The sequence below is a fragment of the Pan troglodytes genome, chromosome Y (assembly GCF_028858775.2).
Source record: "Pan troglodytes isolate AG18354 chromosome Y, NHGRI_mPanTro3-v2.0_pri, whole genome shotgun sequence".
NCBI classification, from domain to species: Eukaryota; Metazoa; Chordata; class Mammalia; order Primates; family Hominidae; genus Pan; species Pan troglodytes.
The window spans coordinates 36,020,378-36,044,873 of NC_072422.2; the positions used below are offsets into that span (position 1 = coordinate 36,020,378).

The following is a 24,496-nucleotide window of genomic DNA, read 5'->3' on the forward strand; positions in this document are numbered from 1 at the left end:
AGAAACTTTAAGCTGGATGAAACTGAAGGAAGTCAATTTTAATTCTTAGTATCTGGCTGGAATTTTAACCACATTTAGTGCTGTTTAATAGAACTTTCTGCCTAATGGAAATGCTTTATATCTGATGTCCACTATGGTAGCCACTCATCACATGAGGCTATTGAACAATTGAAATTTGGCTACCATGACTGAGGGAACTAAATTTTATTTTATTTTCATTAATTTGAATTGAAATAGTCCTCTGTAGCTCATGGCTAATGTTCTGGACAGCAAATAATTAGTTATCTGTGATACAGTCAGCTATTTATACTTCTGCACTTTTGGTGTTAAGTAATAATTGCTCTTGGTAGAAACTCAAGGAATGCTAATACTTTGACATTATCTTACACTTGACCAGCAATGTGTGGTTGTTTCATTTGCTAATATTGCTTATCTCCAGAAAAGCTAGCAATTCAATTGGTGACAACAAAATTAATTTACTTTAATTGACACTTCTTTTCTCATTAAAGAAGTTACTCTTTTATGTAAGTTGAATAGAGTTTTATGTTTATTCCCTTACATTTTTTTATTCCTATATTGTGTCTGTTTCCGTTTGCCTGATATTTTTCTTCATGTATTCAAATACTAATTTCACTAGTTAAAAAATAAGTCAGATGCAGTTACAGCTCTTGTTCTATAAGTAATGACAATACTTCTTATTTTCCTTGAAAATGAAAGAAAGAGAGCTGTAAAGATGATGACCAAGTAACAAGTTTGCAGTCAGGGACATTTTTGATAGTTAAGTGGGATGCTTGTGTTTTGCCTGATCCTGGGAGGTTTCTCTGAGCCTTTAGTGGAGCAAATGTTTCCATCAGTTTTTTTTTTTTTTAATACTTTAAGTTTTAGGGCACATGTGCACAACGTGCAGGTTTGTTACATCAGTCGTATGAGCATGGGTTGAGCTTATCAAACAGGAACTTTGTTATATATTGCCTTGGTTGCTTTAAACACTTTTTCTCAATAACTACTTTGTCTTTATCAACCTTCTTTAGTTTTTTGTCTTATTAAGGAGATTGCAAACTCATAAATTAATCTTTTTCTTCCTAAAGATTATTTTTGAAGGGACTCTTTAGAGCCAGAGAAGTTTTATTGCCCTTGATCACCTCTGGGTCTATGCCTGTGGACAGACCCAATCCAGAAAGCTTTGCTCTGCAGACGAATTCCCTTGCACTAGTGGCCAGTGCATCGCCAAAGAATCTGTCTGTGACTCTCGGCAGGACTGCTCCGATGAGAGTGATGAAGACCCAGCAACTTGCTGTAAGTGAGTGAATGGCTTACTAGTTTACATGCTCTAATTCAAGACTGTTAGTTGGATTTAAAACAGTCTTTGTTTCTATCAAGGCAAAGGTAAGTCATATGTATGAAATGTGATAAATATGCATTATTGCTCTGAAACTATTAGTACTATGCCTTCAGGGATCTCTATTTTAACTTAATGTTTTGGTGCTTGTTGCAAAGTCTGCAACATCTCTCAATTTATTCTACAAATGAATAGTTGTGATTATTGTTGGCTGGGTGTGCGAATGTGTGTGCTTTGATTAAAGAGAAGATGGGTGGTAGAAGGAAACTTTTTGTACCTTTGCCTTGGAGGCATATAGTATGGGTTGCTAACTTTTATTGTGTATGCTTTTTTCCTCTCTAGTCAATCATCTTGGAAGCTGTAGCTGGGAGGGATGAGTAGGAGGAGGGTGGCCCTTCCTACAGGGCAGCTACCATGATTGTAGAAATCACTTCAGCCATCATGGCTGCCCTGGAGGAAGGGCCGCTCTCCTCTTACTTGCCTAGAAAACACTTCAGCCAACCGGGTGCAATGGCTCACACCTGTAATCGCAGCACTCTGGGAGGCCGAGGCAGGCAGATCACGAGGTCAGGAGTTCAAGACCAGCCTGGCCAACATAGTGAAACCCCCGTCTCTACTAAAAATACAAAAAATTAGCCAGGCGTGGTGGTGGGCACCTGTAATCACAGCTACTTGGGAGGCTGAGGTAGGAGAACTGCCTGAACATGGGAGGTGGAGGTTGCCGTGAGCTGAGATCACGCCATTGCACTCCAGCCCAGGCGACAGTGTGAGACTCCGTCTGAAAAAAAAAAAAAAAAAAAAGAAAAGAAATCACTTCAGCCATGACTGGCGTTTGGGAGGGCCAAAGTGCCCCAACACCTTTCTTTCAGGCCTTTTCTGAAGAGTCTTTGATAGAAGTGATGACAAGAGATCCCATCGCTATTCAAGCATAGTCATAGTTCAACAAAAATATAATTTAATTTACAATCCACAGGATGATTCTCATATGAGGTAACTTAGCAACTGAGATCCCTGTGTCTCTTTAGAAAACATGAATTCCAAGGATATGAATCCAATCTGTATCACAAACAGGTGGTTTTTAAAAGATATTAAAAATTTGACGTTTATTTTACTGCAGTGTCTTATTTTAGTGAGATGTTTTGTTGAGCAGAGGTGAAAATATTGTAATAAGATAAATGCCACCTTTTAAGTGAAAAGCTCTGTATAATTGGTTTCTCTTGGGAAGCTTGGATTTTATTAAGAGCAATGCGGAGGGACACAGGAGAGAGGAGATGAGAAAGTAAGGCTAAAATCCCCTTCTGCCATGTTCATCAACAGCAATCCAGTTAATACTTCAGACTCCTAGCTTTAAACCAAGTAATCGGCTAACCAGTGTGAGCTCAACGGAGCTTTTGGGCTGCTCTCTTCTTTTGTTCAAAACAAGCGATGTAAGAGCAATTTATCTACTCCAATGTATGTGAAGTTTCTTTCTATGTTTTATTTAAATTTTTTACAGACAATTTGCTTCATTTCTGTTGGGGAAATATTTCTTTCTAACAGTTTCTATAATTCTTAATGTCAATAACTGAAGGAAAATATATTTCCTTTCTTTCCACGTATATAATTTTTTTTTTTTTTGAGACAGAGTCTTGCTCTGTCACCCAGGCTGGAGTGCAATGGCATGATCTCTGCTCACTACAACCTCCACTTCCCGGGTTCAAGTGATTCTCCTGTCTCGGCCTCCAGAGTAGCTGGGATTACAAGCATGTGCCACCACACCCAGATAATTTTTGTATTTTTAGTAGTGACAGGTTTCATCATGTTGGCCAGGCTGGTCTTGAACTCCTGATCTCAGGTGATCCACCGGCCTCAGCCTCCCAAAGTGCTGGGATTACAGGCATGAGCCACTGCACCTGGGCACTTGTATATTTGGAAGCTTAGCTTTTTCCCCTCCATTATTTTCCCCGTAGTAAATCATACTTTATGTTCACCTTTTAAAAAATTGTTTAGCATTTGATTTTCGACATATTTTCTCATTTATTGAAGTTTCATTGATTATGTATATGACATTTTTCCAGTTCAGTAGCTCTTGATGCCATATTCTGCTATTTTCTTTGGGTGAATGCAGGAATGGGTAATTGTGTTTCTCAACAAAAACAGTGTTACTTATTAGTCTTTCAAGTTTTTAAATAGTGTAACCTCATTTGTCCAAAGAAAACCTGTCATGTTTGCATGATTGAGATTGACTTGATATAGGGAATATGTCATAAAAATGTAGCCATATTGCATACAGTATATATGTGTATTCATGTATTTTGATACCAAAATGAGTGTTTCATGTAAATATATATACAATTATTTATGCTGTGAAATTATATAGATTTGGATTATTAGAATTGATATAAATTTACACTATTTGCTGCACTAAAGTATTTAATATATTTTTGCATATAGACACGTGCATATGTATATTCTTACAAAATAAAAGAGGCTTTCCTTTGAAATTTAAAACCATATTGAAACATTTTACACATACGAAAACATTTGTGTTTTACAAATTCGAATTTGTAATATCAAGTTTTTTTCATAAACGATTCTTCCATGTTCATGAAGCACAAGAAAAATTTCTTTATATATATTTTTTATTGCACTTTAGAATGAATCTCTAGGAGGGTATAGCTTGTGCAGGCAGTTTGAATAGCACCAGGAATACTTACCAAATTCTGGAGAATGAGTAAATATGAACTCGTGAGGATTGTCAGTTGGTATTCCACAGCCAGTGTGCTTTTCCCCAAAGGCAGACTCACTCAGGTCTTCTCTCATTATCAAGTTGCTCTTACTTTTAGGTATTATTTTAATATATGGCATAACGTAGCCTCCAGACCGGTGGCTTTTCAAAATCAGTTAATAAAAATGGCCTGTGGGTTTTGCTGCAACAGCAGACTCCATGGACCAGAGCATCAGCATTACCTGGGAACTTAGTGGAAATGCAGAACCTCAGGCCCTGGCCCAGCCTTACGGAACCAAAAGCTACATGGAACAAGGTCCCAGGTGATTTGTCTGCATATGAAACTTTGAGAACCACTGTACCAAAGAGGCTTCAGGAAGGAAGACAGCTAGGGGAAGAAACAGATGGCATCTAAAAAAATTGAGAAAAACTAAAGGCAAACAAGTCAGAGTTCTCTCAGGGTAGAAGCAAAAACTCTCTTTACTTTGCTAGTCCTTAAGAGCATCAATATTAGTACAATATTTATAATGTGTATTTGTAATGTATATTAACACAATATTTACAATATAATCCTGTTAGAATCTAATATATTCTCATTAAATGAAATATTCCCCATTCATTTCCCATACATAGCTTTCTTTCTTATTTCACAGAGAGCTGATTAACTTCTGGAGGATTCATAAAATATTTTACTTTTCATGATCCAGAACTTTCCCAGCTGCACAATGAAATTCTTTCTTGTCTGCTCATATGCTGTAGTGGTTAAATATGCAAGAGAAAGCTTTGTCATGATCTTAAAATATTACTTTAACTGATGAACTCTGAGTAAAATTTCTCTAAAACCAAACAATAGATTTTTGATGTTTATTAACATAATCCTGTATTAAATGAGGGCAGTTAAGATTAAAATATATCTGCACCCTCATGTTCATTGCAGCATTATTCAAAATATCCGGCCAAAACAACTGAAGTCTCTGAGAATGGATCAAACAAGTGGGCTGTGTGTGTGTGTGTATGTGTGTGTGTGTGTGTATAAAATGTATATGTGTTCACAATGAAATATTATTCAGCAATAATGAAGAAAAAACTTGCTATTTGTGACAATGATGAGCCTGGAGGGGATTATGCAAAATGAAATAACCCAGACAGAGAAAGACAAATACAGCACGATCTCACTTATACATGGAACATAAAAAAGTTGAATTTGTAGAAACAGAGAGTAGAATGGCAGTTGTCCAGGGCTGAGGCCTGGCCGAAATGGGGAGGTGTTGGTCAAAAGATACAAATTTTCACTTACAAGATAAATAAGTTCTGGGAGTCTAGTGTACAGCCTGGTGACTATAGTTAATAACACTGTATTGTATACTTGAAATTTGCTGAGAGTAGATCTGAAATGTTCTGATCACACACACAAAAGGTAACTATATGATGAAATGATGCTAATTAGCTTTACTGTGGTAATCCTTTCTCTATGTATATGTATATCAAAACATTACATTGCGTACCTTAGTTACAATTTTGTTTGTCACTTATACATCAATAAAGCTTAAAAAATTAATACATATATATGCAATATGTTTTAAAAATCTCTATCAAAATAATTAAAATACAACATGCCAAACATGTCCAAAGATACACATTGGATCCCTGAACAGTTTATACATGAAATAGATCTAATTTTCAGACACATGCTACAACATGGATGAACCTTGAAATAAGCCAGAGACAAAAGGACACGTATTGTTTGGTCCCAGTTATATGAACTACCTAAAGTAGGCAAACTCATAGAGACAGATAGTAAAATGGTGGTTGCCAGGGTTTGAGGGGAGGGGAGATGGAAATTATTGCTTAATGGGGGTGGAGATTCAGTTTGGGAATGAAAAAGTTCTGGAGATGGATGGTGGTAATGGTTGTACAACAATGGGAATGTACCTAATACCATAGAAGCTTACATTAAAAATTGTTAAAATGTTACATTTATGTCATGTATATTTTACCACAATAAAATACACATTTGTATTTATATATAAAATTTCAATAACTCATATAAGAAAAAAATATATATAGAATCTACTTCACTGTGTTCCAAAAAAGTTGGCATGATAGATATATCTTCAAATCAAAATAGTTCAGGAAATTCCATGAAAAAGGGGTTTTTTAAATTATAGGACTTTAAAAACAATTTTAAATGCTAATATGAATGGTGTACCTTCACAGGGGACGTTGGTATAATAGTCAAATGAAAGAAATTTAAACCAAGGATCTTGTATGATGCATTAATTTTTACTGTGATATTGTCTCCAGATGTCTTTCATGTAAAAAAAAATGTTGGGCCGGGTGCGGTGGCTCACGCCTGTAATCCCAGCATTTTGGGAGGCTGAGGCGGGTGGATCACGAGGTCAGGAGATCAAGACCATCCTTGCTAACACAGTGAAACCCCATCTCTACTAAAAATATAAAAAATTAGCCGGGCGTTGTGGTGGGCGCCTGCAGTCCCAGCTACTCGGGAGGCTCAGGCAGGAGAATGGCGTGAACCCGGGAGGTGGAGCTTGCAGTGAGCCAAGATTGCACCACTGCACTCCAGCCTGGGCCTCAGAGCGAGACTCTGCCTTAAAAAAAAAAAAAAAAAAAAAAAAAAAAGACAAAAGATAACACCAGCTCAGTTCCGAATATCTAATTTACCTGCAATTCCAAAATGGCTAGGTATTTTTTTTTTGAGAAAGTGTTAGGATAGAATAATAAAATGCATACTGAGATGCTGACCTCAAGTTATTTGTGTGTCCAGAATTAATTTAAACTTCCCCCTTCCCAGTGGATTTTTTTCATTTAAACTACCATCTCAGCAGGTTTATACTGGGCAAGCAAATTAGTTACTCCCTGAAAAGCTTTGGAGTTCCACCTTGCATCATTAAATAAAATGGAGATGGCCAACCAGAATGAAATGTACCAGACTTACAGATGGAAGCATGTGGAAGGGTCATGCCTCACACAGCACCTGAGATATTGTGTGTGACTAGATAAAGGAAAGCTACTCCGATTATTAGAGAATATTCACTACCAAGCAGAATAATTTTGCAGGCCTCCTAAGATGATTAGCTAGCGTAGAGCAGTGTTTGCCTGCATGCTCTTCATTTCTCCTCACCTGTTTTCTTTTCTACGTGTAACAGCAAAGCATCTCGCCTGTGACTTTGAGTCGGGTTTCTACGGTTGGGAGCCATTTCTCACAGAAGATTCACACTGGAAGCTGATGAAAGGATTGAATAATGGAGAGCACCACTTTCCTGCAGCTGATCACACAGCAAACATAAATCATGGTAGGACATTTTCCTCTTTAAAAAAAAAAAAGTTTTCTTTCTTGCATGTTGTGGAATGATGATACTGTGTATTCGCATTTCTATTCTGTAGACTGTATACATGGAACTCTGGTTTGTCTTGCTTTAAAACCTCCTGACCAAGTTAATAATTGGTGGGTAATTGAGTTCCCTGAAAGGAGCATTGTTTTAATCACCAACATGTTTGTTGTTGCAATTTTTATAAGTTGGGTTAAAGGCATAAAGAGGTGGAAAAGTTTTCTGATCATTTTCTCAAGTTGCCCAGAATCAAGTACAGTAGGCTTGCCTTCTTTTTAGAGCAATCCAATTTTTTCAAAACAGGAAGAAAAATAGTCTAATCTTGTTTCTGGGAACTGAGAACAGAGATTTAGCACTATCTGTGAAATAAATTTACAAATACTTGAATGCAATTTAATCAGTCTTCGGGCTTCTTTATAATAAACAGTCTTATTCTTCCACATATATATTTTTAACCATCATTCCAGTGTTTACATATCATCTTAAAATAGAGGAACCATAACTACCTGTGGTATTCCAATAAGTGTCTGTGAAACTCCAATAAAACAGAAAGTGTTTGTTCTCTTTTCTCTTTTGTTTTGTTCACATTTATCATCGAATGTCATTCCCCATATACGTTAGCATCGTGGTAACTTTACTTTTTAAATGTATATGTTTTAAGTAAAGAGTGTCTCGCCATGTTGCCCAGGTTGATCTCAAACTCCTGGCCTCAAGCAATCCTCTCACCTCAGCCTCCCAAAAGTGCTGAGATTACAAGAGGGAGCCACCACACCTGGCAAACCTTACAATAGCACAACTGTACTTGTACTATAGATCATCTTTCAACCTCATTGAACATTATCCTATTTGTTTCTTCTTTCAGACTTCCAAAGAATTATACCAAAAATAAGTATTGATCATATTTTTAATTACAGCCATTGGAAATTGGGGTTGGTGGTAGTGGGTGAGGGTGCTAGGGGATGGGGTGGGAAAATTCAACCATCCATCTGTTGGCTACAGCCATAAACCCAGTTAATTGTTTAACAGTGTGGTAAGTTCTTAATTTTTGCTTTTGTGCCATGACTCATTTCTTTAACATTTTGTAGCAGACAAAGTTAAGTTTAAAGTTTAAAATAGAAAGGGGACTATAAATCATTGGAACTATGTATTAACAACACATTTTCTCTAAACTCATATAATATTTTACTTCTTTTTCTCTGTTCAAGCCAATTATTAAATACATAGCATAGACGATACCTGGATGCACAAAGATGGATGCCACGATCCCTGCCTTTGAGGTGGTCTCAGTCTGGTAGCTTAAGTAGATAAGCAAGGAATTGCAATCGGTTATGAAGGATGCTTTAAGAGGGATGGAAGGTGATTCAGATGGATTCGAGATGCCTTGTTGAAGGAGATGACTCCTGAACTGAGCACTGAAGGGAAATGAAAAGTAGTCAGGAAGCCAGAAGTAAGGAATTACTGAGAGAAGACGGAACCAAAGAGAGGTGGGAGGGATCATGTCCTAATTGGAGGGAAGAATCCCCAAAGAGGGCAGAAAGATGGGAGTAGTTAGGGATGAAAGACGTGTGTGATTGGACAGGGAGAAGAGAACTGATGAAACAGGAGAGGAAGGAAGGGGACTCTAGAGAGTGCTGAGGAATTGGAAATGTGTCTGCAGGATGATGGTGACCCAGGTAGTCATGTTAAAGCATGTGACCAATCAAATTTGCTCTAAAGGGCTGTTCTGTCTGAGATGAGGAGAATGGAGAGGGTGAAAGGCTGGAGTCAAAAAAACATGGATGTGCTGAAGAAATATCAGTGAGAGATGATGAAGGCCTAAGCCAAGGCAGTGATTCTCAAAGGGAAGCTGTGCGGGCAGTGTGTCATGTTGGTCTGATGTGAGCATACCATAAGCAGTTAGGGAAGAGCACGGGCTGCCCAGGGTTCCGACACGATGTTGACACTGCACCCATGTCTAAATATTAGGGTGCTTCAGTTTTATTAGATAGAAAATAGAGAAAAGAAAAGTAGCTTCCCTGTGGAGTTGTCATGAGGATTAAATGAAATAACACCTGTGAAGGTTTTTCCATGTAGTAAGAGCTCCATAAACAATAATAGATATTTGTTGTCCATTCTAATAAGAAGACTAGGAAAAACACCAGATAAGACAATTAGAAAATATGTTTGTAATTCACCTTTAGTCTTTTGCCATCTTATAATTACTACATAACTATGATTTGCATTAAAAAGATTCTAATAGAGCCCCTGTGTTAGATGTTGAAAGACCCATTCTTTTCCGGTGAGTTGAAGAATAGTGAAAGATAACAATATGACTGATAAAACTAGGGGCAGCTGGTCTCACCCAGAGTGTGAGGGACAAAAACGCAGTCTTTCTCATTTTAGAAAGGGCCAATTAAAAAAATATATATATATCTATCTGGATCACGGAGTCAACATCTCTTTACCCATGATTGCCATGATCAAACCTTAAAGAGAATCAGTAGTGGTTTTAAATTGCAAGTGAGGAGGAGAATTAAAAAAAATGAAAAAGGACCAGGAAAGGAAAGGAAAGTGAAATGGAAATTTCTGGTAGAGTCAGAGGCAGCCTAATAGTTCCGATATCTAAGAAAGTGGAGTTCTAGTTCATTTTGTTCTTACAGCCTTAAACATATAGGTTGCAGCTTTTAAATCTGTCTATCTGTCTATCTATCTGTCTATCTATCTATCTATCTATCTATCTATCTATCTATCTATCTATCTATCTAGCTGAGACAGAGTCTCGCTTAGTTGCTCAGGCTGGAGTGCAGTGGTGTGATCCATGCTCACTGCAAACTCCACCTCCCAGGTTCAAGCAATTCTCCTGCCTTTTCCTCCCAAGTAGCTGGGACTACAGGTGCACACCACCACGCCCAGCTGGTTTTTTGTTTTTGTATTTTTAGTAGAGCCAGAGGTTTCACCGTGTTGACCAGGCTGGATATGTTGATATTATGTAGTTTTTGTGTGTATGTGTGTAATTAAGCCTCGAATTTCCTTCCTGCCTTTTTTGCTTCGTTTCTACCTTCCTATTCCTACTCTGTTAAATTTCCATCGAAATAGGCAACTCATGTTAATTATGTTCCACTTTTATCTATGTTCATATAGTCACACACAGATATATATATATAGTAGATACATACATATTCAAAATTATATGTGTTTCTGTGATTGTTTGTTTTTTAAGAAATATATTATCTTGTAACTATTGTCCCTATCTTCTTACTAAAGATAGCTTCTGGCAGTTGCTCCAAGTCATCAAATACTATCTTTTTTTTTCATTTTTTATGATAAAGTATTGGTTAAATGTAAAATTCAACCATTTTAGTGTACAGTTCACTGAGTTCTGACATACATACACAATTGTGTAACCATCACAAAAATGAAGATATAAAACAATTCTATTCCTGCCCAACACATTGTTCTGTGCCATTATGTACTCAATAATTCTCCCACCTCCCACCACTGACACCAGTGATCTGATTTCTAGCCCTAGTGTATGCCTGTTCCAGAATGTCTTGAAAATGGAATCATATCATATGTAGCATTTTGATTCTGCCTTCTTTCAATTAGCATGAAGGACTTGAGACTCATCCATGTCGCTGGCTTCAGCCACAATTCCTTCCTTTTTCACTGCTGAATAGTTGGGTCCATTGTGTGGATGAGCCACACTTCATTTATCCACTAACCAGCTGAAGGACACTTAGATTGTTTCCAAATATTGTCAAATATGAGTAAAAACACCATTAAATTTGCATACGTGTTTTTGTCTGGACATAAGTGTTTATTTGGTTTGAGTTCTCTATCCAATGCCTATGTCTGTTTTTGTTTTTGTTTTTGTTTTTTTTTGCACTCTGGTTGGTGAGAGAACTCTACCATTCCTGACTTTCTGTGACCTTCGGGAAATGTTCCGGCTATTCATTTCAGGTGTTTTTACCCCCAGACTCAGGTAGTTTTCTCCAATCCATGCACACGATCGGTCCTTACATGGCAATTTAGGGGGGACTGTCTGCAGATCTCGGGAGCTTGCTGTCTTTTCAAAGCTCCAGTACCTGAAAGGGGCAGCTGGCACTCTGTCTTATGAATTCTACCCATGTGGGTCTCCCCAAAGCACCGACTCTATCTGTTTCAACTTGAGGAGACTACCACACTCCTGTGTTTCCCCTCTGCACAGGCTCCTGGAAACTCTGTCTAGGCAGTAAGCTGTGGGAATTACAGGACTTAACTCATTTGTTTCCCCTCTCTCAGAGATCACTATCCTGTAATCTATCACTATTTTACATTCCCATTGTCCTATATTTGACAGTCCATGCTAAATATGCTTTTTTTGTAATATTTTTCTTTTGCTCGTTTAAGACAGAAGATAAAATCCAGTCTGTGATACTGGATTCATGTTTGTTTATTTAGCTAAATTTATTTGATTTGGATATACCATAATGTATCTAGCTATTCCCCTATCCAGTGACATCAATATCATGACGATGTTTCAAATTTATTCTTGTACACATTTCCTCCTGTAGGATACTTTCGATTTTATGCAATAGATAATAACTAGGAGTGAGACTTCTATATTTTTTAAGCAAGATATGTATTTATATTTTCAATAAACATTTATAGATTCATTTACCCTAAAACTTTAGTACTTCAATTTTTAGTGACAAAATGGGACTACTTTTTCCTATTTTCCTACCAGCAAGAGGCATTATAATTCTCTATAAAAATTTCCAATTAATGGGTGTACAACGATTTCTCATATGTAATATTTATTTGCATTTCACTGAAAAATATTTTTTTCAAATGTTTCCAATGTCTCAATTTATTTGGGTTCTTTAATTTTACTAAGTAATATTTTACAGCTTTCGGGGTAGAGATTTTGAAAATCTTTTGCTAGTATTTTCCTAGGTTTTTGTGTTACTTTTAAAGAACTTCTGATTTTGATTATTGCTGACATATAGAAATGCAGTTTTATAGAAAATATTGACCTTGTATCCAGTGGCCTTGCTAATTTTATTTATCATAGCTAGGAACTTATACATATATATTTTATTTTCTAGGATCACAATTATTTTGTCTGCAAATAATGGCAATTTTATTTCCTTTTTTCTAAATATTAACAGTTCTATCTTCCTTTTGTTGTTTTATGTACTGGACAGAATTTCTAGAATGTGTTGAATAGAACTAGTGGTAGCTGCTAGACTTGTCTTATTTCTCTCTCAGAGGAAAAGCTGTCAATAGTTGAACCTTAAGTGCCATGCTTACTGAAAAATTGTATTCTTTATCAGATAAAAATGTTCCCTTCTATTCAAGAGTGTGCTTTTTAAAAAAATTAAGAAATTGAATGTATGTTGAAAGTTTTCAGTATTTTTCAGCATCTATTATGATATGATTGTCAGATTATCTTTTTTGTCTGTAAGGTAAATTGATTTTTTAAATATTAAACCCCTCTTGCACTCCTGAACCAAACCTAACTGGAGTAATTTTATTTATTACTCCCATGTTCGCTGCAGGATTATTCTTGATAGCCAAGATATGAAAACAACCTAAGTGTCTGTTGATGTACAGATAGATAAACTGTGGTATCTAAAAATCAGTGGAATATTATTCAGCCTTAAAAAAAGAGATTCTGCCATTTTTCACATCCTAGGTGAATCTGGAGGAAATTATGCTATGTGAAATAAGCCAAACACAAGAAGGAAAATATTGCATGATCTCAATTATGTGTGGCATCTAAAAATTATATACAGATATAGAGAATGAAACAGTGGTTACCAGAGGCAGGGGCCAAGGGAAGGAAATGGAGATATGTAGCTCAGAGGATATGATGTAACAGATATGGAGGAGAAATGTGTCTAGAGATGTAATGTACAACGTGAGGACTACAGTTAATAACACTTGAGGACTACAGTTAATAACAGATTTGAGATTTGAGATTTGATAAATGAGTAAGTTTTAGCTACTCTTGCCACAAAAAAAGAAAAAAAAGGGCAATTATGTGAGATAATGGATAATTTGCCTCACTATAATAACCATTTGACTATCTGTATGTATCACATAACCTTATGTTGTATATCTTTAATATACATAATAAAATTTGTTTTAAAAATTAAGAAAAGAAGCGTAGTCTATTAGGTAAGAAATGTATTGATTTAATAGTGTTGTAATGATAACTGGAATAGAGATGTAAACAAGTAGCTATTTTAACTCTAGGAAGTTGGAGAATATATTCAACAGAAAGTAGGTAAGTCCTCAGCAGCAATTTTATTTTATTTTATTATTATCATACTTTAGGAATTTCTTAAGATGTTTTCTAGTTTTCTTGCTGTGTAAGAAGAGTGTCTATTGCAAGTTCTGCCAGGGATTAACAGTTCTAGGCCTGTCTCTGATATACATTAAGACTGTTACCAAATGTACATGGTTTAAGAACCTTACCTATATAGTCTTTTAATCAGCAAAATAAATATAAGAGGTACTATTTTCCTCATTTTACGAACTTTCTTGTCATTTAGTTTCTTATCAGTTAGAATTCCATTTTAAACACAGTCTGCCTCCAAAACCTACATTTTTTTTAATTTTTTTATTTTTTTGAGACGGAGTCTGTTGCCCAGGCTGGAGTGCAGTGGTGCGATCTGGGCTCACTGCCAGCTCTGCCTCCCGGGTTCACACCATTCTCCTGCCTCAGCCTCCTGAGTAGCTGGGACAGCAGGCGCCCGCCATCACGCCTGGCTAATTTTTTTTTTTTTGTATTTTTTTAGTAGAGACGGGGTTTCACCGTGTTAGCCAGGATGGTCTCTATCTCCTGACCTCGTAATCCGTCCGCCTCAGCCTCCCAAAGTGCTGGGATTACAGGTGTGAGCCACCGCACCCGGCCCAAAACCTACGTTCTTAACTGCAAATCGTATAGCCTTTCTATCCTTTTAAGGTCATCATTACATTGAGAATGATGTTTTTAGAAAATGTGAAAAGTTCCCTACATGAGCAGTTTAAGCAATGGGAAGTTTGAAGCCAATGATCAAAACTTCACTTTTGGAGGAGAAACGATGCCCTTAGTCTCTAATATGTCAAATGGTCAGTTAGTAAATGCTGTCGAGAAGTTTAAGGAATGAATGTCTTTAAAAAATAATACTTAATACTTTCTCCTTAGTAATTATTTCTTTAATCACAGTACCTTTTATAATCTGAAATGTATTAAATTGCTTTTAATTCTTATAGTGCTTTTCGGGGACCTAAAAGATAATTTTTTAGACATAAAAGGAAAATAAAAGATCACTATTTGGATAAGGGACCCACCCTCATAGGGAATTGAATTAGAAAATTAGCAAACGACCTCCAGTTCTCTAAAGTCTTATTTTGAGGGTTTTTTTTTTGCCTGCTTTTTTGAAAAAACTAATTTTTATACTGTGAATCTGTTTATTCATAGAAGTGCTAATTCTTCATCCCATTTTTGTGAATCCTTTCATTAAAGATTCTGGCAATGAGTGGAGGTGAGGTAAAGACACAGTGAAGAATACAGAGAAGTAGGAGTCTTTTTTTTTTTCTTGTCTTCTTTGCAGCAAAAAGGTTTGAAGGAAGCATGCAAAATTTAGGCTGCGATTCTAATGTTGAACAAATGAGCATATCACTTCTCTTACAGAGACCTTAACTGCTTGAAAAGACAGGGGTTTCTTATAAGGAGGAAAAGGCAATGCCACCCTCAGGATTTCTATTTATGAACTTAAATCCTCCTAAAAAGGACCATTGCTATTCTTGAATTTCAAACATTTAATATTTTAATGCTATTTATTTTAATTTTTCTCACTTTCACAACCATCTTTAACACAATTTACTTTCTTTTTTACATGAGACTGATTATGACCTACTTCAAACGGGTTATTAAGTTTGCTAAAAATTTAGGTCTTCAGTGCCTTGAAATATTTTCAGATTTTGTAGAAAAAAATAGCAAACATAAATTGCAACCAATTTTGGTAAATGAGAGAACAAGTTATTGGATTTGTTCAAGAACTGTTTGGGATACATAGAGGTTAGGAAGCTTTGCAGAATTTTGATAGCCTTGGATAATTTAATCGAATGTTTCCATACTTATTTGTATTATGATATAAAAGTGCAGTTACTTAAAATGTAACCCAGGTGTACAGGTTTTCAAGGAGTCTCTCTCTCTCTGCCAGTTAAAACACCACACACTGACTATGATGTTAAATTATCTCTGATTTTTATTTATGATAACTGAAGGGCTGAAAAACCTACATAGCATGACAAATACAACATATCTCAACAAAACTTCTCTGGACCTTCAGAAACTCTAAGGGACAGGCTGCAGGGTGAATCACTGTTGGTTGTAATTTTTGCCTGGACGTAGCGAAATTACAGTGTATCAGAAAAGTTCAATGCCAGAGTGGATTTTAGACCTGGGATCATGTTGCCATTTATGAGGAACTAGACAAATACTCTGTATGTTTTCATTTAAGGGAATGTTTAACATGATCTGCACATCTTAGCTCTCAAGTCAAACTTGGCATCAGGACAAACCCTAAAAGAAGGCAGATGAGGAGTGAGCTCCAGAGAGCAGAGCCAGTACCTAGGTGTCTTCCCATAGTTCCAGTGTTCTGAAAAGTCCATTTCTCCTGGACGGGTTATTTGATGTTGAGGCCAATCAAAATGCTACCTCATCATTTTTGAAAGCTTATCTTTATTTTTTTTTAGATCAAAATTGTTACTCTGAATTGTTTCTTTAGGATAGATCATAAAAAGGGAAATTTGGGGTTTGAGTTTTTTGTAGTTGTTGTTTTGTTTTGTTTTTGAAACAGGGTCTTGCTCTGTTGCCCAGGCTGGGGTGCAGTGGTGCGATCTTGGCTCACTGCAACCTCTGCTTCCCGGATTCAAGTGATTCTCCTGCCTCAGCCTCCCTAGTGGCTAGACTACAGGTGAGCACCACCGTGCCCAGCTAATTTTTGTATTTTTAGTGGAGATGGGGTTTTGCCATGTTGGCCAGGCTGGTCTCGAACTCCTGACCTCAGGTGATCCACTCGCCTTGGCCTCCCGAAGTGCTGAGATTACAGGCATGAGCTGCCATGCCTGGCCTAAATTGTCATTTAATGACATTCAACACATTTTGCCAAATGTTTCCCCAAAACATTATGCTAATAAACAATGATATCAACAAAGTAAAACTGTGGCAGTGTCCCTGTGTTTGAAGTCCATTTTGAAATTTACTTTCACTTTTCATGATTATGCAAATACTATTTATAAGTTCCTATTTTTGTGAACAAATACTTTGTTTCCTCAAGACTAAAATAAATAATGCTACTTTATGTAGTGCTTTCTTTCGTTCCAAGAGATAATGTGTATACTGGAAAATGAAGATATTATGTGTCAAATAGTATAAATGGTACATTTTCTCACACCTACATTGTATTAACAGGACATATATAAACTATTTTGTTCTGGCTGTGCTATGTAATGCAGGCAAGAAAGCCAAAATTTACTTAAGCAGCTCTGTAAGTTGTAAAGACATTTTAATATTTCCAAACAGCATTTAGTGAGCACTATAATTTATGTCTGTCTAAAACCTATTTAGTCCAAAGTGCATGTACTAATTTTATGAAAAAATTCTAAACAATTTCCTATATTCTACTTTTCTGTCTACTCATGAGAAAAAAAAACCATGTAAGTCTCTACTGAGTAGTTGAATTCAATGAAACCTTAGCCAAGGTTGAATAGTACAAGGAAAAGGAGTGATTTATTATTTATTTATTTATTCAATCTTAGATGCTGATTATATATTTTCCTCAAACTAGTATATCTGCTAAATACAGAAATATGTGCATTAGACACTGGCATTTCCACAGCAGAGATGCATAATAGAGACAAAGTCATTTTATGTGTGTTGATACTTTGCAAGCCATGTATCTTATGTACTCAGTATTGACGAAGAATAATTGCATTACTCTGCACTGAGACTTATGTTTTCTTTTATTACATAAATGCATTAAGAGAAGGCTTGAATTTCCTATAGCAACTCTCTGCTCTATATGTTTTGAGATGTGTGTGTGTGTGTGTGTGCGTGTCAGTCTTTGAATTAGGACTACTTTTTTCAGTGTATTTTCTGAAAAATGTTTCTGAGTAGGCCTTTTTGGCTAGATTGGAGATACTTCATCTTAATTATAATATTAAAGGATTTCTATGATGTGTCTCTCTGTATAATTACAAATTACTTTTAATTTTGTAAGGTCTAGAAAAATGAGCTGCTGTTTTCTATGTTCTATCTTATATTCTTTTTCTATAGCCCTGAATACAAGGAAAAAAAGTCTGAAAATATACCTACACTTGCTAATTATTGAGTATCTTCCCCTTTTATTAAATGCATATTGGCAAATAAGTCTCTGTAGGGAAAAAAAGGCTATCTAGTTATTTTTCCTTAGTAAACTGGATTTCCATTCTCTTCTCATTGTCCTCAAGTTTAAAATCTAGACAACTATTTTCTATTCAGACAAACCCCTCTAGACAGATGTCATTGTGAAAGACCCTAATGGGAGGTTGTTTCTGGTGAAGGCTCATCATTTCTGTGGCATGAAATCAAGAAGTGGAGAAAACGTCCATTCACCCTCATTTATGGAAGTCACTGATCTCCGATAAAGAAAAGTGAAAACTATTTCTATAGTCAGGTAAAATCTGATAAATAACCCATGCTATTTTGATCAATCTTTGCTGCAGATAATCATGTTGTTAAATTAGGAGAATTCAGGATAGTAGTGAAAATAAGTGATTCTTCTTCCGCCATTGAAAATTCTATTGAGAATAAAAGTCAGGCATTTAACAAGAAAGCCTTTTTCTGTAATTATTTAAGATTAAGTTTCAATACATTAGATTATTAATGGTGACTGTGGAGAGAGTGGATTTTTTTTTCCATGTCATACTTTGAGCTCGGCTGGGATATTATTTTTTTTGACAAGATCATTGTTCTTCTTCACTCTTAAAATTGTGTTAGAAGTATTACTGCCTTTCCTTTTCTTTTTGTTGCTTATCTGCTGAAACTATTCAGTTATTCTCTTTTCTCACATGCCACTACTCTTGTTCATTTTGTTTCCATTTTCAGGTTAGCAATGTGTGTGATAGGTAAAAAGGGGGTGGAAAGAGCCTTCCCCACCTAACACTAAGTGTTCCAAGCATCCAAGCAATCGATGTCTCCCTGCCTTGCAGAAACACACCACTGTAGGGAGTGTAATGTACACTGCTTCTGATGTGATATAATTATCTCTTTGGGTTATATGTTGAAAGACACCTAAAAGACCACATAATAATTTAGTTAATTTATGTAGTATAAATACTCACATGCTTACTTTTAAGCACTTACTTTATAGCTGACAGTGTTTGAAGTAAATTTGCATGCACAAACTAATTTATAGCTCTGTAAAATAAGGCATAAAGAGGATTAATATTAGGGCCCTGCTTCCTAGCTTGGGAGAGACTGACCCTTATAATGAGTGAATAAATTATGTACTATTTTTAGAAGGGATGTATGCTGTAGAAAAAAAAATGAGGCAAGGAAAGGGCAATGGGGGAAGGCAAGGGAACTTTGCAATTTCCAAGAGAGTGGTCATAGTGCATCTCAGTTACAAGGTGGCATTGTAACAAAGACTTGAGAAGGTGAGGAAACAAGCTTTGAGATATCTCAAAAGAAAAGAAAGAGTGTTCTAAGCAGAAAGAAGGAACTAAGGGATTGGGACAGGAATACATCTGGTGAATTTGAACAATAATAGCAAGGGGACCAATGTGGCTGGACGAGGTTGATTATAGAGAACAATTATAGGATAATAAGGCTGAGGAAGAGCAGCCCACCTAGAGCAATGGTTCCCAACATTGGCTGTGTGTGAGAGACACTCAGAGTTCTTTGCAGCAACATGGATTGAGTTGGAGGCCGGAATCCTAAGCAAATTAACAGAAACGGAAACCAAATACCACATGTTCTCACTCGTAAGTGGGAACTAAAACATTGAGTTCACATGCACATAAATATGGACACAATAGACAATGGACTACTGGAGGGTGGAGAGGTGGGCGGGTTTCAAAACTACCTATTGGGTACTGTGCTCACTACCTGGGTTATGGGATCTGTACTCCAAACCTCAGCATCGTGCAACATTGCCATGTAAAAAATTTGCACATGTATTCACTATATCTAAAATAAAAGTCGAAATAAAAAGTCTTGAGGCAGGGCTAATTAAATCACAATCTCTAGGGTAGAATCCTGGCATTCACAGTTTTTAAATTATGTGCAGCCAAGGTTGAGGACCATTTCAGCCGAGGCCTTATGGGTGATTGTAAGGACACTAGCTTTTAAATGAGACTGGGAGCATTTTGAACAGAAGACTTGCAAGATCTGACTTGCCACAATCACTGTGTTTGCTACATTGAGAAGAGATAGAAGGGGGTTATTGATGCCCATCGTCAATGACCACCTGTAACAAGATTGGGTTTATTGATAGTTGCTAAGCAAGGAAAATAGCCTACTAGGAGAAACTGGGACGTGGCTTAACAAGAGGAACTTGTTCTAGGATTTGGACTTGTGTTGGGTCATTTAGAGAAGGGCTCAAGGAAGCAAGAATTTTCTTTTGATTGGATGTTTTCAAGAAATAGGATAATTCTGTAATTGTATATCTGAACGAATTTTATTTAGGAGGTGAGAGAAATTGAACTAAAGTTATAATTGGTTAAAATACAATACTCATGTCAGTCAGGAAAGGGGAATGAATATTTGAGGAGTTTCGAGTTTACACTGTGATCTTTTTTTGTCTGTGTTCAGAAATGAATAGAGTGGGCTTCTTTTTGTGTGGTTTTATTTCTCAGTCTACGGAGTGACCTTGTTTAATGTTGTTGATATGTGCAAATCTTTATGTTCAACGGAAGATCACTACAGCTCAGCTGTTATTGTAAGTTCAGGTACTAGCAACACCAAAGTCTAGACGACATCACCAGCAAACTGCCAACTGTTGGCCAGTGCCAGAAATGGAAGCAGAAAGAGAAGTTGGGGAGTATTCCAAGGACTGAATAAGGAAATGATGGTGACTTGAGCTAGGTAGGGAGAGAGCAGTAGAGATGGTCAGAAGTGGGCAGATTCTGGATCTATTCTGAAGGCAGGTAGAAGTGAAAAGCTTTGATAGAAATGAATAAATAATATAAAGATAATAAAGCAAATCAAAGAAATCAAACATTGATTCTTCAAAAAGATTGGTAAAATTGACAAACCTTTAATGAAATGGACCTAGGGAGAGAGAGAAAGGGAGAGAGACAGAGAGAGGGATAGACAAAGAGAGAGAGAGAAGATTCAAATTACTATAATCAGAAATAAAAGTGGGGACATTACTTTCAATTCTACATAAATAAAAAAGATTATAAGATTAGAGTACCATATACAAGTACATGCCACAAAATTGGATAACTTAAGTATAATAAACAGATTCCTAGAAATGTAAAACCTACCAAGATTAAAGCACAAAGAAATAGAAAATCTGAATGGACCTACAACTAGCAAAGAGATTTGATGAGTAATAAAAGATCTGCCAACAAAGTAAAGCCCTGGAACTGTTCCATTAATGTCAGTGGTGAAGTTTGCCAAGTATGTAAAAAAGAACTAACAACAATCCTCTCAATTTTTTCCAAAAAATTGAAGACAAGGAATATTTTCTAACTTATTCAATGAGGCCAGCATTACCCTGAGACTCAAGCCAGACAAAGAGACTGCAAAAAAAAACTATGAACCTATATCCTTTATGATCCTTTATGCAAAATCCTCAACAAAATATTAGCAAACTTATTTCAGAAGCATATTAAAAAGATTATACAACATGACCAAGTGGGATTTTTTTCCTGGAATGCAGGAATGGTTCAACCTAGGAATATCTGTCTATGTAATGCACCACATTAACAGAACAAAGGAAAGAAAAAAACACGTGGTCACCTCAATTGATGCAGAAAAAAACATTTGATACAATTCAATATTTAATTCAGGATAAAAATACTCAACAAACCAGGAATAAAAGGAAACCACCTCAACATAATAAAAGCCATGTATGAAAAACTCACAGCTACATTATACTCATTGGTGAAAGACTAAAAGCTTTTCTTCTAAGATCAGGAATAAGGAAAGGATGTCCATCCATATCCATGTTTGCCACTTCTATTCGTAGTACTAGCAAAAGCAATTAGTTTAAAACATAACAAAAAAGAAAATAATAGGAATAAAGAAAATGAAATAAAAGTCATACAAATTGGAAACAAAGAATTTTTATATGTAAATATCCCTGTAAGTTCTACAAAAAACCCTGTTAGAACTAAAAAATGAATTCAACAAAATGTAAAGTTAAAATACAAAAATTGGTTGCATTTCTTTACATTAGCTATGAACCATCCAAAAAGGAAATTAAAAAACCAATTCTCTTGCAATAACATAAAAAAGAATAAAAGTCTTTAGGAATTAAGATGGTGAAAGACTTGTACAATAAAAAATAAAAAACATTTCTGAAATAAATTTTTAAAAATATAGGTAATGAAAAGATATTCCATGTTCATAGATCAGAAGACGTAATATTCTTAAGATGTCAGTATCACTCAAAGTGATCTACAGATTCAATATAATCCCTGTTAAAATACCAGTCAACATTTTTTAGCTGAAATAGAAAGTAAGTTCATATTGAATCTCAAAGAACCCCAAATAGACAAAATAATTCTGAAAAAGAGGAACAAAGTTGGAGGACACACACACCCTGATTTCAAAACTTATTACAAAACTACAGTAAACAAAACAGTATGGTACTGCCAAAAAGACCAATGTATAGATCAGTGGAATAGATTACAGAGTCCAGAAATAAATCCTCACATATATGAAAAAGTGATTTTTTTTTTTGGCAAAGGTACCAATACCATTCAATTGGTAAAATCCAGTATTTTCAATACATGCTGCTGGGAAAACTAGATATCAACTTGCAAAAGTATGAAGTTGGACCCTTACCTAACGTCATATTCAAAAACTAACTCAAAATCAATCCATAAACTAAATATAAGACCTAAAACTATAAAACTCTCAGAAGAAAATATAGGACAGAAACCTTATGATGCTGTGTCTGTCAATGATTTAATGGATGACACCAAAGACACAGGCAACAAAATAAAAAATAGACAAATCGGACTTTATGAGAGCTTTAAAATTTTTTGCATCCTAAAACACTATCAACAGAGTAAAAAGGCAACCCCAAGAAGGGGAGAAACTTCTTGCAAACTATATATCTGATAAGAGATTGATATCCACAATATAGGAGAGAACTTCTAAAACTCAATAATAGACCAACAGCTCAATTCAAAAATAGACAAAATATTTTAATGGACATTTCTCCAAAGAAGACAAAATATTTTAATGGACATTTCTCCAATAAGCATGTGAAAAGATGTCCAACATCACCAACATTAGGGAAATGCAAATCAAAACAATGAGATACCACCTTGCATCCATTAGATTACTACCCAAAAATAATAAAAACCCAAAACAAAACCAAACAAAAAACCAATCCAGAAGTGAACAAGTGTTGGTGAGGATGTGGAAATTAGAACTCTTGCGCACTGTTAAGGAATGTAAAGTGGCATAGCTACTGTGGAAGAGGAAAGCAATTCTTCAAAAAAATTAAAAATATAATTACCATGTGATTCGGCAATTCCAGTTTTGGGTATATACTCAAAATAATTAAAAGCAAGATCTCAAAGAGATATTTGCACACTCGTGTTCATAGAAACATTATTCACAATAGCTAAAACCTGAAAGTAACCCAATTATTCATTGACTGATGAGTGGATCAGAAAAATGTGGTGAATGCATACAATGGAATGTTATTTAGTCATAACAAGGAAAGAAATTCTGACATGCACTACAAAGTGAATAAAACTTGAGGACATGGCCAGGTGCGGTTACTCACACCTGTAATCCTAGCACTTCGGGAGGCTGAGGTAGGTGGATCACCTGAGGTCAGGAGTTTGAGACCAACATGGCCAACATGGTGAAATCCCATCTCTACTAAAAATACAAAAATTAGCTGGGAGTGGTGGTGTGCATCTGTAATCCCAGCTACTCAGGAGGCTGAGGCAGGAGAATTGCTTGAACCTGGGAAGACGAGGTTGTAGTGACCTGAAATCGCTCGTGCCACTGCACTCCAGCCTGGGCAATAGAGCAAAACTCTGTCCAAAGAGATAAGTAAATAAATGAAAATAAATAAAATAAAATAAAAAAACTTGAGGACATACTGCTCAGTGAAATAAGCCAGTCACAAAAAGAAGTAATGATATGATTAGACTTATCTGAGGTATAGTGAATAGCCTAAATCTTAGAGACAGAAAGTAGAATGGTAGATTCCTGGGCCTGAGGGAAGAAAGGAGTGGATAATTCTTGTGTAATAGGTACAGATGTCAGTTTTGTGAGATGAAAAGAGTTTTGGACATGGATGTTGGTGATGGTTGTGCAGCAATATGAAAGCACTTAATACTCCTAAGTTGTGCACTTAAAATGGTTTCGATAATAATACATTTTATGTTATGTGTATTTTATCACAATAAAGAAAAAGTAGGGGAAAAAGCAAATAAGAAGAGGGCTTGATATACCACTGCTGGTTTAAAGATGTAAGGAGCCACATGAAAAGATATGACAGGTGGGCTTAAGGAGATGAAAGAAATCCTCAGCAGACAGGCAGCAATAAAACAAGGATCTCAGTCTTGTAGCCACAAGAAACTGAATTCTGCCAACCATCTAAATGAGAATAAGCCAGGAAGTAGATTTCCGCCCCCCAGCCTCCAGATAGAGCCATCGTACCTTGTACTTTTATTACTACCTTTTGAGACCCTAAGCAGACAGCCATGCCATGCCATCCTAGACCTCCGACCTACAGAAACTAAGAGATAATAAATGAGTGTTGCAAGTCTCTAGGTTTGTGGTTGTTTGTTACATAGCAATAGAAAACTAATAGAAACTAAAATAAAACAAATGACCTGGGTATCAATAGAAAACAAATGCACTGGCAGTTACTTTCTTTCAACACTCTAAAGATAACATTCCTT

At 36.0% G+C, this 24,496-nt stretch overlaps 1 protein-coding gene across 1 annotated transcript in view; it reads left to right on the forward strand.

Annotated features, from left to right (window-relative positions):
• LOC129138938 (MAM and LDL-receptor class A domain-containing protein 1-like) overlaps positions 1-24,496 on the forward strand; it is a 464,758-nt gene that overhangs the window by 49,185 nt on the left and 391,077 nt on the right. Inside the window, exons 7-8 of the mRNA XM_063805034.1 lie at positions 1,089-1,296; positions 7,214-7,360. Of these exons, the coding sequence (XP_063661104.1) occupies positions 1,089-1,112 (24 nt within the window). The 3' untranslated portion in view covers positions 1,113-1,296; positions 7,214-7,360. The remainder of the gene's footprint in view (positions 1-1,088; positions 1,297-7,213; positions 7,361-24,496) is intronic.